The sequence below is a fragment of the Mus caroli genome, unplaced genomic scaffold (genome assembly GCF_978045245.1).
Source record: "Mus caroli unplaced genomic scaffold, Mus_caroli_1 scaffold_5, whole genome shotgun sequence".
Taxonomy (NCBI): Eukaryota; Metazoa; Chordata; class Mammalia; order Rodentia; family Muridae; genus Mus; species Mus caroli.
The window spans coordinates 108483063-108501275 of NW_028227260.1; the positions used below are offsets into that span (position 1 = coordinate 108483063).

The window sequence follows — 18213 nt, forward strand, 5'->3', positions numbered from 1 at the left end:
GTTTACCCATGAAATTCAAGATGACTAAGTAGCTAAAAGGTCACATACATATTTTGTTTGCTACAAAATTAGAATTACAAATTGACTTTCTCATGAATATAGTAGTAAGCAGTTGTTGTATTACTCTTTGTTATCAACTTATCTTGAAAACGGAAATAAAATTGGTGATTGAGATCATATAAAAGAAGAAAAGAATTTATAAGATTAGACAGGGCAAGAGAAAATAAGTTGTTCCTTAAAGATATACAAGACTTTTTTATTGTTTTTGATAGGTTTGGGTTCACATTTTTGGGAAATCAGAATGGATATATCAGAGTAGAGAACCAAAGAAAAGAAACAGAAGAGTAAGTAGCACTGTGTTTTGATGTTTGTCTTTCTTAACCCAATTGTAAACAGTAAATGGAATCAGAAAGGAAAGAAAAATTATGTACCTATCAATATTGAACTGTATTTTCCCATTTCAGAGTTTTGTATAGATATAGCTGGAGTAGGAAAGACTATTTCTCATAGAATGTCCTAAGTATGAATTTGGAATAGAACTTCCAGTGTGCTTTACATGTTGTCCAGACTGAGTCTTGGTGAACTATTTATAAAATGTAGTTGAAAATATTTATTCTCATGTTCCTTCCTTTTTTAACTCTTCTGTATGATTTACATACATAGACAAATCCAAGTCATCTCATAATGTCATTATTATACTTTTTAACCGCTTCTCTAGCCTTACTGTTTTAAGATAAAATGCCACGTTTCTAAAACAGCACCAAAGTTCCCAGTTCTCAGCACCTGCTTATTTTCTGTCTTTCATCTCTTGCTATTCTCCTATCATTGAGTTTTCCAAACTTTGGAAATTTAAACTCTCTTATGAACCATGTGCTGCCATGTGTGCTTTTATACATGTTCTTTCCTGTGCTATAAAATCATAGCTCCCTCCCTTTAACATGTCACTCTTTTAGAATCCAGCATACACCCTTTTCCAAGAAACATTCTTTCAGTTGGCTTTTTAAAAATCTGTGCTCTGGTGTCACTTTTGAGTGTTTTGATTGAAGGAAGTATTTAATGAACTTGGAATACAGTTATTTTCTTTACCCTTTGTGTCCTTTATAATGTGGTTTAGTTGTTAGAAAACTCACCAGCAGATTCATCTCCATTCCTCAACACATGCATGGCACAGTGTCTGACCCCATAATAGGCACTCAAATTATAATCCCAATAGACACCCCCTTCAGATCTAGCTTGATGGGCTAGTTCTTTGTTTTCCATACCTTTGTAGTCATTCTTTTTTTTAAGTTATACAGTGAAAAATAAAAACAACTTTTACTGCTATCTTCAGAATGTTCAGCATACAGAAACATTTAGAAGAAAAGTGGAAAGTACCACTTGTATACAAAACTGTCTACATCCAAAGAAGAAAGCTTTGTGTCCATTAAGATGGTTCAGTCACATGCCTTTTCTCATCTCAGTGTAATTAAGTTATTTCACTTTTTCATCTTTCCCAAGGTATGAACTTCTCCACACCTTAAATTTTGATTCTGTCCGCCGACGTATGAGTGTAATTGTAAGGACCCAAAAAGGTAGGCATCTTTAAAATTTGACTTATTTATCTTTTTATATTTGTAAGGGTTGTTTATAAGCTTTTTGAGGAAAAATATTTTATAGAGTATAGGATTAATTAGTATTACAAATTTTAGCAATATTTGAAATACCAATTATAGCAGCCTAGAGTTCAGAAAGTTGGTGGTTGTCTCTTTTTCTGATGTCTCTTATTCTACAACTGCTTGATACTCTTCGGAAGCAAGTAAAGTAGAGATGTATCGTTAACCTAGGTTTCTGGGAAAGAATATTTTTGTTTCATTCCAGAGCTAAGGGTCCTGAAAGAATAAAACTTGCCTTTTCAGAGAAATGAGTACTGTCATCTCTAGGTTGCTCAGTGTCTTTGGAAGGCATATGGTAGTTTGCCTCCTGTTCAGATTCTCAGATGTATGTATATGTGTGCACTGTGTTTCTTTGACTGCACCCCCTCCCAGAGGTTTATTTCCAAAATAGACTTGATTTATTTTAGTATTAAATCTGCTGCAAATTGTTTAGTGAGAAGGATATGAAACTGCAGACAAAGCCATGGTGAAGTATAGTTCACTTTACTTGTATGTTCTGGGATAACAGCAAACTCAGGAGACTGGTTTTACTTTATGATCATGGAATTTGTTTATAACTTTTAAGCAGACTTCACTGTGTAATTGGAAATGAAATATTTAGCATTTAAATATTTTCATGTGTGCTCATCTATAGCTATATTCTACAAATGGCAAAATGTCTGAAAAAAATAACATGCAAAGTATTGGTCTCAAAACTACACTTTAATTTGTTAAGCACAGCTATTTGCTTTATAAGGATAAAATGTCTTTTAATGCTCAACAATATATGATTCAAAACTTCACTTATAATATCAGCATTCTACAAAGGAATTTCAAATACCTTTTTAAATCCCAGTGTAGCTCACCATGCAAGTGTTCTTAGTTTATTTAGAATGAACTTGGGCTTTGGGAATTTTTGGTGTTTGGCTCTAGGTCGTGCCTGGCTACATTTTGAGAGATACTCCCCTGGAGTTCCTTGACACAGCCTAGTACTCCATGATTTACTAGAAGGAACTGTAGCAAGAGTGCATGGGGTAGGATTTGGCTTATTTATTGTGTCTATAGTATTCTAAAGCTATGGTGATTGTTCTCACAAACTAAAGCTCTAGATATTTGATTTCATTTGGTTGAACATTACAGAAGAAACTCAAAATATATAGAAGTTGCATGAGAAAGACTACCTTAGAGTTACTGCTTCTTTAAAATCCTGCTACCAGTCTTCACATTCTAAGTTGATTACTCTGGTTCTTTGTTTTAGGAGATATTCTACTTTTCTGTAAAGGAGCAGATTCATCAATTTTTCCCAAGGTACATAACCATCAAATTGAGCTAACCAAAGACCATGTGGAACGTAATGCAATGGTGAGCCTGCGCCCTTTGCTTCAACAAATAAATGGACACATGGTGGAGATAGCTATGTTTGTGGGTTCTAAAGAGATATTGAAGTTAATTATGGTTTATTTCATACTTGGAAATTTGATCATATTCCCATATTCTTTATTTTAACATAAATTACTATCCTAGAGCAGTATTGTGATTAGAACTAGTACTTGGTGAAGATGTTTCAAGGATTTTTTTCAAGATAGTGATCAGATATTTTGAACTTGACGAAATATTAACTTTTAAGTTGCATGCTATTCATTTAAAGTTAAACATCAGCATTTCTCTTTCATACAGATGGGTAAAGAAAATGCCTTTCAAGAATGTGCCTGGGCTAGGAAGATGTCTCAGCAGTTAAAAAGCAGAAGAACCCAGTTTGGTTCCCAGTTCCCATGTTGGATAGTTCATAGCTACCTGTAACTCTAGCGCTAGATCTCATGCCTCTGGCCTCCATAGTCATCAGCACTCATATGAACATAACCATACAGAGACATCTTCTGATAAACACACAACACATAATTAAAAATAAATCTTCAAAAGGTATAATATTCCTTTAGCTATTACAGAGATAACTATATAACTTATGCTTTGTTTCTAGGATGGGTATCGGACTCTTTGTGTAGCCTTCAAAGAAATTCCTCCAGATGATTTTGAAAGAATCAATGCACAACTAGTAGAGGCAAAAATGGCCCTACAAGATAGAGAAGAAAAACTGGAAAAGGTTTTTGATGAGATTGAGACTAACATGAATTTAATTGGAGCCACTGCTGTGGAAGACAAGTAACTAGATATTCTTGTTAAAATTTTTGAGACTATACTTGTATCGTTTTTCCCTTCCTTTTCCTCCCTCTAAAACCTCCCATGTCCAACTCCACTTTGTTCTCTTTTACATTCATGATTTCCTTTTCCTTTAAGTGTATATTTGTATTCCTAAATATATAAATACCTGCTCAGTCTCTATAATGTTATTTGTTTTCAGGGCTGACTTTCTAGTATTGGCTAAGAAATTGGTGTGCACTTCCCTGGGGGTGGGAAGGACACTTTCTCTTCCCTCAGCCAGCATTCCTTAATTACCTGTAGTTCTTTATCTCTTTTACCAGTCTTTTGGTATTGTATTTCTTCAGATATACTCTTGTTATTTTAATGACCTGTCATTTAGGTATGTACCAGATTAGTAATTTATTTACATATTTTGAAATCTCTTTTAGCATTGTCATCTAAATAAACTTAGATTGGTTTATTTTACCAAATATGAAAAAATATAGCAGCTTTTGAATTCTAGAAATAGCTTTAAAGTAAATACATGTATCTTAGAAAAAAATGAATCCATTATAAATACGGTCTTTTGGATATTTACTAAATCATCTAATTGTTTATGGAACTTTTATGAAACAACCTTACAGTATATAAGATAGGATTTTAGAATCATTATTTGAACTGGTGCCTAGAATAATGGGTAAGATTTTGGTAAATGACCAGGAAGGAAATCCACAGTAAATAGCTCAAGAATTTAATCTAACCTGCTTCTACAAGCCAGGATATATTTTTGAACACTTTAAAATAAAATTTTAAAACCTTAAATATATAGGCTTAGCTCTTTGAGACATTATCATAGAACTTGGTTAAATATTTGATTAAGATACTGTTTTAAACCACCAAAGCCAGACACTATCGCAGATGCCAACAAGATTTTGCTGAAAGGAGCCTGATATAGCTGTCTCCTGAGGGCCTCTGCCAGTACCTGGCAAATACATAAGTGGATGCTCACAATCATCCATTGGACTGAGCACAGGGTCCCCAATAAAGGAGCTAGAGAAAGTACCCAAGGAGCTGAAGGGTTCTGAAGCCCCATAAGAGGAACATCAATAAGAACTAACCAGTACCCACAGAGCTCTCTGGGACTAATCCATAAATCAAAGAAAACACAGGGTGGAACTTTTGGCTCTTGCTGCATATGTAGCAGAGGATGGCCTAGTTGGTCATCAGTGGGACGAGAGGCCCAAGGTCCTGTGAAGGTTAGGTGGGTTGGGGAGCAAGGGGAATGGGGAGGGGATAGGGGATTTTCAGAGGGGAAACTAGGAAAGGGAATAACATTTGAAATGTAAATAAAGAAAATATCTATTTAAAAAACGATAATGTTTTAATTTTTTAAATAAAACAAGTTTTTCAAAGATAGCTTCATAATTTAGTGTACTGGTTGCTCTTCCAGAGAACCTGGGATCAATTCCCAGCATCCACATGGTATCCACAATCATCTATAACTCGAGTCTGGAGGCATCCAATTCCTTTTTCTGCCATTCTTGAGCAACAGACATGCACATGGAATACAATTCCATGCACACAGGGAAAAATACCCATACATATACAATAAATTTTGAATTACTCAAAAAGTATTAGACATGTATTTAACCAAAGTATTAAAATTTTCCTTGTTTTTATTTTGTGTTAATATTTATTAGTTTTTTACACACACACACATACACACACACACACACACACACACAATGTAATTTAGTCGCTTCATCCCCTGATAACCTCTCTCATCGTAGTCCTGCTCTCATTGAACCTCTTCTACCCAACAAGATCCCCTCCTATTTTCTTATCTGTTTCCTTGTCTGATTTCTGTTTGGTTGTTGTTTGGCTTTGTTTTGTTTGGTTTGGTTTTTGCAGCCCACTGAGTTCAGTTAAGGCTGCTTGCATGGGCATGAATAGTATAAGCATTTTCCCAAGCATGACCAATTTAGTGGTGGCTATGCCACTAAAGAAAATTACTATCCTACTCCTGCAACCATTAATTGCTAATAGTTCCTCAGAGAGTAACTATGAGCCCCTGTTCACCCCTGATAGAATTGGTGGGTCCCATTTTGTGTAGGTAGATACACATGCTGTGGATTCATGAGTGCAGTGACTATGACAAATCCAAAAGCTCAAAAGTCCAGAAGTTCAAAGCATTCCTCCCCTTCTTCCAGGCCTTAAATTCTTCTTCACCCCCTCTTTAATCTTGTTTCCTAAAAGTTGGAGGGATTATATAAATTTCCCATTTCAGTTTGAGTTGAGTCAACTGTCACTTTTGACCAGTTATCACTTTGACTTCATTAATTGTCACCCACAGCAAAGTAAATCTTCTCTAATCAAGATTGAGAGCAGCACTAATCTATAGGTAAATAATGTAAATGTTTAGAAGTCAGTTTGGCACTATAGTCACTTAGTTAAAAAAAGAAAACCAGCAGATTACATCCTAGGGCCTAGTACCTCATGTGCTATAGACTTCTGGCTAGTTTGCAGTACCAAGCAAGAGCTCCCTCTCAGGGAAAGGGCCTCCAATACAGTTTTTAGGTTTTTTGTGGGATTGTTTGTTTGTTTGTTTGGTAGGTTCATTTTGTTTTGTTTTGTTTCCCCCACGGGGTTTCTCTGTGTAGCTCTGGCTGTCCTAGAACTCACTCTCTAGACCAGACTGGCCTTGAACTCATAAATCTGCTTGCCTCTACCTCACAAGTGCTGGGATTAAAGGCATGTGCCACCACTTTCCGGCCCTCAAATACAATTTTTTTTTGTCATCTTTTTTTCCCCACATTTTTTATTAGATATTTTCTTCATTTACATTTCAAATGCTATCCCAAAAGTTCCCTGTATACTCCCCCTGCCCTGTTCTCCTACCCACCCACTCCCACTTCTTGGCCCTGGCATTCCCCTGTACTGGGGCATATAAACTTTGCTAGATCAAGGGGCCTCTCTTCCCAGTGATGGCTGACTAGGCCATCTTCTGCTACATATGCAGCTAGAGATACGAGCTCTGGGGGTACTGATTAGTTCATATTGTTGTTCCACCTATAGGGTTGCAGACCCCTTCAGCTCTTGGGTACTTTTTCTAGCTCCTCTATTGGGGGCCCTGTGTTCCATCCAATAGCTGACTGTGAGCATCCACTTCTGTATTTGCCAGGCACTGGCAAAGCCTCACAGGAGACAGCTATAACAGGGTCCCTTCAGCAAAATCTTGCTGGCATATGCAATAGTGTCTGCGTTTGGTGGCTCATTATGGGATGGACCCCCGGGTGGGTCAGTCTCTGGATGGTCCATCCTTTCGTCTTAGCTCCAAATTTTGTCTCTGCAACTCCTTCCTTGGATATTTTATTCTGTATTCTAGGGAGGAATGAAGTATCCACGCATTGGTCTTCCTTCTTGATTTTCTTGTGTCTTGGAAGTTGTATCTTTTTTTTGTTTTGTTTTTGTTTTTGTTTTTTGAGACAGGGTTTCTCTGTATAGTCCTGGCTGTCCTGGAATTCACTTTGTAGACCAGGCTGGCCTCGAACGCAGAAATCTGCCTGCCTCTGCCTCCCGAGTGCTGGGATTAAAGGCGTGCACCACCACCTTGGGTATTCTAGGTTTCTGGGCTAATATCCATTTATCAGTGAGTGCATATCATGTGTGTTCTTTTGTTATTGAGTTACCTCATTCAGGATGATATCCTCCAGATACATCCATTTGCCCAAGAATTTCATAAATTCATTATTTTTAATAGCTGAGTAGTACTCCATTGTGTAAATGTACCACATTTTCTCTATCCATTCCTCTGTTGAGGGACATCTGGGTTCTTTCCAGCTTTGGGCTATAATAAATAATAGCTTCGAGCTATTGCTATGAACATAGTGGAGCATGTGTCCTTATTGCCAGTTGGAACATCTTCTGGGTATATGCCCAGGAGAGGTATTGCTGGATCCTCTGGTAGTACTATGTCCAATTTTCTGAGGAACCGCCAGACTGATTTCCAGAGTGGTTGTACAAGCTTGCAATTCCACCAACAATGGAGAAGTGTTCCTCTTTCTCCACATCCTCACCAGCATCTGCTGTCACCTGAATTTTTGATCCTAGCCATTCTGACTGGTGTGAGGTGGAATCTCAGGGTTGTTTTGATTTGCATTTCCCTGATGATTAAGGATGTTGAATATTTTTTCAAGTGCTTCTCAGCCCTTCGGTATTCCTCAGTTGAGAATTCTTTGTTTAGCTCTGTACCCCATTTTTAATGGGGTTATTTGAATTTCTGGAGTTCAGCTTCTTGAGCTCTTTGTATATATTGGGTGTAGATGTACCATATTTTCTTCATCCACTCTACAGTCGAGGAGCAGCTAGGTTGTTTCCAGTTTCTGGCTATTATAAATAAAGCAGCTATAAACATAGTTGAGGAAATGTCTCTGTGGGATGTTAGAGCATTATTTGGGCCTATGCCCAGGAGTGGTAATGGCTGCGTCTTGAGGTAAAACTAATCCCAGTTTTCTGAGAAACCAACAAATTGATTTCCACAGTGATTGTCCAAGTTTGCACTCCCACCAGCAATGAAGGAGTGCCCCCCCTTGCTCCACTCCTAACCAGCATGTGCTATCACTTGAGTTTTTGATCTTAGCCATTCTAATGTGTATAAGGTAGAATCTCAAATTCTTTAAGTGCTTCTCAGCCATTTGAGATTCCTCTGTTGAGAATTCTCTGTTTAGTTCTATACCCCATTTTTCAATTGGGTTATTTGGGCTGTTGGTTTCTAACCTCTTGAGTTCTTTATAAATTTTGGATATTAGCCCTCTGTCAGTTATAGGGTTGATGAAGATGCTTTCTCAGTCTGTAAGCTGCTGTTTTGTCCTATTGATAGTATCCTTTGCCTTATAGAAGCTTTGCAATTTCATGAGGTCCCATTTATTCAATTGTTGATATTAAAGCCTGAACTATTGGTGTTCTTCTGTTCAGGAACTTGTCTCCTGCACCAATGCATTCAAGGGTATTTCCCACTTTCTTGTCTCTGAGATTTAGTGTATCTGGTTTATGTTGAGGTTCTTGACCCACTTGGACTTGAGTTTGTTCAGGGTCAAAGATATGGATCTGTTTGCATCCTTCTACATATAGACATGCAGTTAGACCAGCACCATTTGTTGAAGATGCTTTCTTTTTTCCATTGTATGGTTTTGGCTTTATCAAAAATCAAGCCGGGCAGTGGTGGCGCACGCCTTTAATCCCAGCACTTGGGAGGCAGAGGCAGGCGGATTTCTGAGTTCGAGGCCAGCCTGGTCTACAAAGTGAGTTCCAGGACAGCTGGGCTACAGAGAAACCCTGACTCGAAAAACCAAAAAAAGAAAAAAAAAATCAAGTGTTCATAGGTTTGTTGGTTTATTTCTGGTCTTCTATTTGATTACATTGTTCAACCTGTCTGTTTCTGTATCAATACCGTGCAGTTTTTAATCACTATTGCTCTATAAGTACATTTTGGGGTCAGGGATGGAGATTCTTCCCAAAGTTCTTTCATTGCTCAGGATTGTTTTGGCTATCCTAGCTTTTTTTTTTCCCCATATGAAGTTGAGAATTGTTCTGTACAGGACTGTAAAGAATTGCGTTGGAATTTTGATAGGGATTGCATTGAACCTACAGATTGCTTTTGGTAAGATGGTCATTTTCACTATGTTAATCCTAACAATCCATGAGCATTGAAGATCTTTCCATCTTCTGAGATCTTCTTCAATTTCTATCTTCAACAACTTGAAGTTCTGGATTGTTTTGATACCTGGATTTCTTACTGTAGTAGGTATTGTGAGCATAGGAGATATTGGGACCAGGGTGAATTTCTATGGTCCTGGTGTGGCAGGCCTCTGATGGGTGTCTTTGGGTTGTATGGTTCCAGATCCGCAGGTCTGCATGGTTCAAGAGCTGGAGATGAGATGAAGGTGGGTGGATAATGGAGGTTCTCCTGGGCTAGCAGAGTGCTCAAGGCAGCTTGGCTTGTTCCAGAGGACTTATCCATAGCGAAGATGGGTGGGGAAGGGAAGGCTACATGTATTGTTCAGGATCAGCAACTCTGATGAAGGTGGGGGGAAGAATAGATGTCCCCTAGGATAGCAGGCTCCTCAGGGCAGCTTGGCTTGTTCCAGAGGACTCAGCAATAGGGGAGACATCGGTGGGGAAGGGAAGGCTACATGTATTGTTCAGGATCAGCAACTCTGATGAAGGTGGGGGGGAATAGGTGTCCCCTAGGATAGCAGGCTCCTCAGGGCAGCTTGGCTTGTTCCAGAGGACTCCAAGCATGAGAGATGGGTGGGGAAGGGAAGCTTACCTATAGGGTTTGGGCTCAACAGATCTAATAAATTGCTCAGAGAGGTGGCAAGAGAATGGAGGTCTGCCTGGGCTAGCCTGTACATGCATATATTTTAATCACATTCCTTGATTTTATTATTTCTTACCTCCTGTGGCTCCCCTTTCCCCTTCTCCTCTTAAAAGAATTTCTTTTGTCAAATTTTATTGATATTCTGGCATCCGAAAAGAAGCCAAAGAAAGTGTCATTATTCTATCCTTTATTCTTAAATTCTCAAGGAAAACTACTGTATTTCCTTTATTTATTTACTTTTCTTTTTATGAGACAGGATCTTAGCTGTGTAGGCCTGGCTTGCCTGGAACACCCTATAGAGACCATGTTAGCTTCAGATTCTCAATGATTTGCCTGTAGCTGCCTCCCATGTGCTGGGATTAAAGATAAGCTACAGGACTCAGCAGCTTTCCTAATATTAGAAGTTCCTCAATGCTAAGAGTTTACTAATATCCCCCATATCTAATTAGAATGTTTTAGCTCTTTCCATTTTGCCAGAGACAACCCGACTATAATAAGGATTCTAGAATTGGATTGCTAGTGAGCTGTAAGAATGCTTACTTCAACAGTCCTTCTTCTCTCATGAATTTTAGAGATTAACGAGGTTTCTTTGTGTTTTTAGGCTGCAAGATCAGGCTGCAGAGACCATTGAAGCTCTCCATGCAGCTGGCTTAAAAGTCTGGGTGCTTACTGGGGACAAGATGGAAACAGCCAAATCTACTTGCTATGCCTGCCGCCTTTTCCAAACCAATACTGAGCTCTTGGAACTGACCACAAAAACCATTGAAGAGAGTGAAAGGAAAGAAGATCGATTACATGAACTGTTAATAGAATATCGTAAGAAGTTGCTGCATGAATTTCCTAAAAGCACTAGAAGCCTTAAAAAGTAAGAAAGTACATCTATTTATTAATTTATACATTGATCCAAATGTAAATAAGAGATTATTTTTGTAGAAAGCTCTGTTTGCTGTGATTTTTTTCTTCTAAGTTAAAACGTTCCCTGAGGACATGACTAATTCTCCACTTTAGCTTATTTGTTGCTCTCTCTCTCTTAATGTAAAAGTCAAAGAGATTTCGCAAGATTTAGTGTCAAAATTCAAACATTTTTTGGCAGTGCTGTAAATCGAACCTAGGGCCTCACACATCTTTGACAAGCACTCTACCACTGAGTTATCCCCAGCTCAGTTTCTTTTTTAAAATGAATTTATAATTTACATGTAAACAAAAGCATATAATTGTACATATTAATAGGTTAATGTGATATTTTAATACATGTGTACACTGTATAATGTTTAAATTATAGCTAAACACATTTTTCACAAAGCACCGTACTTTATAATAAAAAGTTCCAGAATCTAACATTTTAAAATTATGGAAATTAATATTGCCTATAGCCACCCCACTGTATAGGTAATATACCAAAATTTCTTTATCCTGTCTAAATATTACTTAATACCTCTTGATCAACTTTTCCCCACCCTTAGATCCATATACTCTCCCAGCTTTTGTACTTTAGCACTCTCAATTTCCTTGATATCAATGCTTTGAGTTTCATATGAATGAAGTCATATGCTATTTGTCTTGTTGTTGTTGTTGTTGTTGTTGTTGTTGTTGTTGTTGTTGTTTGAGACAGGGTTTTTCTGTGTAGCCCTGGCTGTCCTGGAACTCACCCTGTAGACCAGGCTGGCCTCAAACTCAGAAATCCTCCTGCCTCTGCCTCCCAAGTGCTGGGATTAAAGGTGTTTGCCACCACTGCTCGGCTACTATTTGCCTCTTTATTCCTGGACTTTTTTATTTTTTAGTTCCTTATTACACATAATATAATGAGCTTCATTCATTTTGTCTATGTAGTTGCAAATGACAGAATTTCATTTTTGTAGCTCAGTAGTATTCAAAATTATGTATGTATCATATTTTTTTCTCTTATTAGTTGATGGTTAGGTGGTTTCCATCTGGGCTCTTGTGAATAGTGTTAAAATGAACACTAGAGCACATATATTTTGACGTGCATTTTGCTCTTGTATATACTCAGTAGTGAAATTTCTGGGTCATAGCAGTAACTTTTCATTTTTCTTTAAAAAATACTTTTACAGTAGCTGAATTTGTAAACATTTAGAATCTAGACATATAATCCCATCAGACTCTGGAACTGTTGACACAGTTTTTGAGGTTCTAGACTATTTTCCATGTGAATTTGTGTGCTTCAGTACTCCAACAGGAACCAAATAAACCGAGATTCTGTCTTCAACTAGCAAAGGAAAAAAGATTTATGGAGCCTAAGAATTTCAAGGAAAGTTTCTGATTGACAATACCTTAGTGCCCAGAGATAAGACATCTCTCATTCTTCTCATTGTCTACATTGCCCAGTATTTTCAGATTTCATTAGTCTACAAATAGAGCTAGTCATGGACAGTTCTTTGAATATAGGTAGGCTAGGGTTAAGAACCCCTAGGTGATATAAAATGGTATTTATTTAAATGATACATGTATTTATTTATTTATTTATATAATGTTCTTTAATGAGCAACGTATCTTCTTGATGTTTTGCCCTATTTGAAAATCATGTTTGCCTGGCAGTGATGGTGCACACCTTTAATCCCAGCACTTGGGAGGCAGAGGCAGGTGGATTTCTGAGTTGGAGGCCAACCTGGTCTACAGAGTGAGTTCCAGGACAGCCAGGGCTATACAGAGAAACCCTGTCTAGAAAAATAAAAAGTTAAGAAAGAAAGAAAGAAAGAAAGAAAGAAAGAAAGAAAGAAAGAAAGAAAGAAAGAAAGAAAGAAAGAAAGAAAGAAAGAAAGAAAGGAGAAAGGAGGAAGGAAGGAAGGAAGGAAGGAAGGAAGGAAGGAAGGAAGGGAAGGAAGGAAGGGAAGGAAGGAAGGGAAGGAAGGAAGGGAAGGAAGGAAGAGAGAGAGAGAAAGAAAAGGAAAGAAAAAGAAAAAAGAAAAAGACATTCCCTGTTCTCTGGATTCCCTTTGTCATTCAGGCAAAGATGCTATATTTGTTTGCTCTTAAGTCATTTTGTTTTCTGTTTCCCCAGAAGTTTAAACTGATGAGTTATTGAATTTTGCATCATTTCATATTAGTCTAACTAATTAACCTGTAGTTCAAAAGACTAATTTTAAAGTTTTATAGTGCACAACCACCTTCGTTTTTATAAATTTCTAAACTTAGAATCAACCATGTGGGCAGTCCTTGCTCCCCATTGCACTATTTGCCCCCTGATGCCTGTTATTTGGGTTCTTGTTACTTTACAGGTTTTTTTAATAGGCAAACTTGATGCAATCGATTTTGTTCGTTTTGTTTTCTTCCTCATTTCTCTACTGAAGTTGACATTATCAATTACATACTCCCTGAAACTCTCCTCCTTAGGCCAGTGCACTAGCTCATCATCTAAAAGCAGTTGCTGCACAAGCCTTTTGACTTGAGCTTCATCTCTAAAACCAATTCCAGAATAGCCCTCTGACCTCCACACATGTGTCAGGCTTGTGCATAAGCGTACACACACAATAAAAATGTAAAAACACCAACTCTCTTTTAAAAAAAAAGATTTATTCAGACACTGCAGCTGTCTTCAGATACACACTAGAAGAGTGCATCGGATCCCATGACAGATGGTTGTGAGCTACCATGTGGTTGCTGGGAATTGAACTCAGGACCTCTGGAAGAGTAGTCAGTGCTCTTAACCACTGAGCCATCTCTCTAGCCCCCAACTCTCTTTCTTGATGTCTATCGCAATGTTAACATTTCCTCCCACTTTGGCAGTCTGATATCTTAATTTTCTCCCTAAGTATCTTTTTCTAAGCAGAACTCACTATTGTTCTTTTATTAGAGACAATTTATTCTTTGGGATGGTTGATGAAGGAAACAGAACTGGTGACTTGTCTTATCTGGAATACTCCCCCTCAGTGACTGAGAAACTCAAAATCATGCAGGGTATGGAGGTGCATGCCCGTAGTCCCAGAACTTGAGAAATGGAGGCAGGAGGATCAGGCAGTTAAAGGACATCCTCAGCTATAGAGAATTGAAGGCCAACTGGAGCTATGTGAGATCTGTCTCAAAAGAAAATAAAAATCAGGGTCTTAATTATACATTTTTTAAAATCTTTTTCAGAGCATGGACAGAACATCAGGAATATGGATTAATCATTGATGGCTCCACATTGTCACTCATACTAAATTCTAGTCAAGATTGTAGTTCAAACAACTATAAAAGTATTTTTCTACAAATCTGTATGAAATGCACTGCAGTGCTCTGCTGCCGGATGGCACCATTACAAAAAGCCCAGGTAATTGAATATTAGTTAATTTTTTCATACTGGATCCTCTGTGCATATCTCATTTCTCTCCCTAAATTTTTTTGAGCAAACAGTGTATCTACACTGTACCTTGTACCTTCAAGCTTGCTGACAGTTCTTTACTATTTGGACTTCTGTAATAAGTACTTAGTTTCCTACTGCCTCTGCCTAGTGTTCCTTCCTCTTCATGACATTCTTAGCTCTATGTATCCTGTCATCTCTTCTTATCTTACTATCCTACTGTCTTGGTTACAGAGAAACCTGGCCCAGTTCACTATTCTTTTCCTTGTTCCTCTACTACAGTTAGTGCTATCACTTACAGTTTCCTCAAAATCGTCCTTGATTTTTGTGCTTGTCCAAAATGCTGATATTTCCCTTTGCTTTCCCATTGTGTCTTTTCATTTGGTTTCATCCTGCATTTTTAATGTTTTATTTTATTTTAATGTGTGGGAGTATTTTACCTGCATGTATAGATCTGCACCACTTGGCTTCCTAGTGTTTACAGAGGCCAGAAGAGGTTATCAGAACCCCTGGAACTGGGGTTAGAGACATTTGTTAGCTGCCATATGGGTACTGAGAATAGAACCTGAAGCCTTCTTCTGGCCCATTATCCTAGATTTTCTATCTGCTTAATAGATTTTTCCCCTATTTGCTTTTACGTTATAGTCTTAGTCTCTCCTTCAATTCTTCCACTGATAAAGCTCTAGACCTGACTTTTTCTTAAGATTTAGTCTCCTATTTCTAGGTGTCTGCTAGACATTGCCATTTTGATTCTCTACTATCACATTAAATCATAGTTTCATAAGACAGATCTTACAATTTTCTTGAACAGTTTGTTTCTTCCCTGGTCTTATTTTATTCCTGTTACTGGAGCCATTTTTCTTTTGTTCCCTAAATCTCATATTATAAGTCTATTTATCCTACCTATTTTTTGTCATAGCTCTCATTTTCATGAAAACTTTTGGTGTTGCCCATATTTTTCCTCCTTCCCAGAACATATGGTATCTTGTGATTCAGAACTCCAAGTATTTTATGTTTGTCACTGCAGTTAGTTTTCTAGACTAGTACCTTCTCATCTCTTATATCCATATAGTTTAAGTCATTACCTTCTGTCTAAATTTTTGGGATTCTACATCATTAGTTTCTTACAAACCCATCTTCTTGGGATTGTTTTTTATTGTTCCAACTCTTCTCACAGCTTAATCATCATTTTTCTTGGCATTTCTTATTGTTTCTATAATCTTACTAGAGTTTTAACTTTTAAACCCAAATCCTTTATTGACTTCTTATGCTTTTCTAGTACATTTTACTAGTCTTTTCTGCCTGTTTCTTTCTTGTTACAGACTTCATCTGTAAGTAGCCTCCTAACATCTCTGTTTCCTCATTTTTGTTTTCTACCAGTACTTTCTGTACTCTGCTGCTTGTACAGTATCCTTCCATGTTGGCCTGAATCTATTATCTATATGTGAACATTTGTTAATATGATCACACCAGATGTACTTTATCCGTGTTTGTTATCTTTACTTCCCTGTGTGCCTTTTTTATGTCATTCCTTTTTCTCTGGGAATACCCTATTATTTCCCTGCACACACAAATTTTACTAGCATTTCATGATTTAAATTACACTAATGTAAACTAATGCCTAATTGGCAAATATTTTCCTTTTACTTGATATCATAAGCTTTCTTATTTGGAAATTTTTTACATTGATTTATTTATCCTGTGGTACATGTACTTTGTTGCACATGTGGAGATAAGAAAACAGTTTGAAGAAGTCTGTTCCTTCCTTTCTCCATGTAGGTTTCAGGGATCAAAGTCAGGTCTTAATACTTGGTATCAGGTGTCCTCACCCACTTAGCCATCTCACCTGCTTTTATATGGATAATTGGATAATGTCATGTACTCCTGTACATATAGCATATTTTGTTATCTTTATTGTTATCTAATATACTTCTATTTGTAACTAATCTATATTTCATTTACATGCTTTTCAATGGCTACAGCTCTTCATTTTTTATATTAGTATATTATTATGAATGGTATGTTGCATACATTTATACTTGATGAATAAAGCTATTAGTTAAGTCACTTGTTTTTCTTGAGAGCTTCCCACAGTTTTGAGGAAAACTGTTAGTATAGGTAACTTGAAGAGGTCAGGAGGAAACTCCATGTTGACCGAATCCTCCGGGACTTTATTGTCAGTGACCACATATCCTTTTGTTTTTTTCCCACGAGGACAAATTAATCTTTCAACCTAACCTATACTTTTCTTGCAAATGTTGTCATGCTTGATGATTTTCTAGCCTTCCAGACTGCAGTGTTTAATCCTTGAGGTATAGAGATCATTGTTGCACATAGTATATGGAGTGTACATTAGTTAGCCATTATTATAGCTTATTAAAACTGAATGGGGTTTAGATGCTTTAGCTTTGTCATTTATTAAGCATTTTATAGGAACCAAATTAAGAAGAGAGATCAAGCAAAAGCTAACATTTCGCTTCATTTTTATGTTGAGTGACACTGGACATGTAGGAGCTTTATAATGCTTTTAACACAAGTAAAAAATCTTAGTCTTATTTAAAGAAACTACTATGGTGTGCCTTCGTTGCATAGATTATTTATAATCTCTTCATCTATATTGAAAATGAATTTTATTTATGCTAACCAGTTAGAGAAATCGTTATTTAGCAGCTGAGACATTTATGTCTTGTTAAGGCTATTACATCCCAAGGAATCTTAAGAATAGATAGCGAGCAGTGACTATCTGAAAGAGAGGAGGAAGACAGCTTTGACCAAAACATTTCCAAAAGTAACTTTCTGAAGAGGTTTTGGAGAACCCTAAAGAACTTAACAACACCAGAAGTGGACATATTTTTGTTCAGTATTTGCCCTGAACACAACAGTAAGCCATACTGCAATCACTTTCACATCTAGATAAGATACTATTTAGAAAGTAACTGAATTTGTACACCCATCTTGAATATTTTTCTGCAACTCTCACCTCCTTTAAGATATCCCCTTTGGCCGGGCGTGGTGGCGCACGCCTTTAATCCCAGCACTCGGGAGGCAGAGGCAGGCGGATTTCTGAGTTCGAGGCCAGCCTGGTCTACAAAGTGAGTGCCAGGACAGCCAGGGCTACACAGAGAAACCCTGTCTCGAAAAACCAAAAAAAAAAAAAAAAAAAAAAAAAAGATATCCCCTTTGAAATGTAGCTATCTGAAAGAGAGAACAAACCATATTGGGTAGTGAGAAAAATTAGTAAAATTTATTTGGAAGTCATAGAGGTAACAAAATTAACATTTGTTCCATAATTACTATTGAGGTATTTTTTCTATTAATCTATTCATTTATTCACTTTATATTCCAATCACAGCCACCCCTACCATTCGCCCCACCCCCGACACACACACACACACAGCTCTTCTCCCATCCCTTCTTCCCTTCTCTGAGAAGGGGAAGGCATGCCCTGGTACAACAAATCACTACAGGACCAGGCTAACCCTTTCCACCGAGGCCAGGAAAGACAACCCAGTTAGGGAAACAGGATGCACAGACATGCAAAATAATCAGTTGTTGGGGGACCAACATGAAGACCGAGCTGCACATTTACTACATATGTTCAAGGAGCCTAGGTCCAGCCCATGTATGCTCTTTGGTTGGTACTTAAGTCTGAGACTCCCCTCAAGTGTCCAGGTTAGTTGGCTCTTGTTGGTCTTCTTGTGGAATCCCTATCTCAATGGGGTATTCTAAGGGAGATGTCTTCAGAAGAGGGAATAGGAGGTAACCAA

At 37.5% G+C, this 18213-nt stretch overlaps 1 protein-coding gene across 3 annotated transcripts in view; it reads left to right on the forward strand.

The window, feature by feature from the left end:
* Atp11c (ATPase phospholipid transporting 11C (ATP11C blood group)) overlaps positions 1 to 18213 on the forward strand; it is a 183648-nt gene that overhangs the window by 130448 nt on the left and 34987 nt on the right. For all 3 annotated transcript variants that reach the window (XM_021152852.3, XM_021152853.2, XM_029473144.2), the window contains exons 15-20: positions 273 to 344; positions 1498 to 1571; positions 2890 to 2993; positions 3610 to 3791; positions 10751 to 11014; positions 14242 to 14416. In XM_021152852.3, coding sequence (XP_021008511.1) covers positions 273 to 344; positions 1498 to 1571; positions 2890 to 2993; positions 3610 to 3791; positions 10751 to 11014; positions 14242 to 14416 — 871 coding nt within the window. The remainder of the gene's footprint in view (positions 1 to 272; positions 345 to 1497; positions 1572 to 2889; positions 2994 to 3609; positions 3792 to 10750; positions 11015 to 14241; positions 14417 to 18213) is intronic.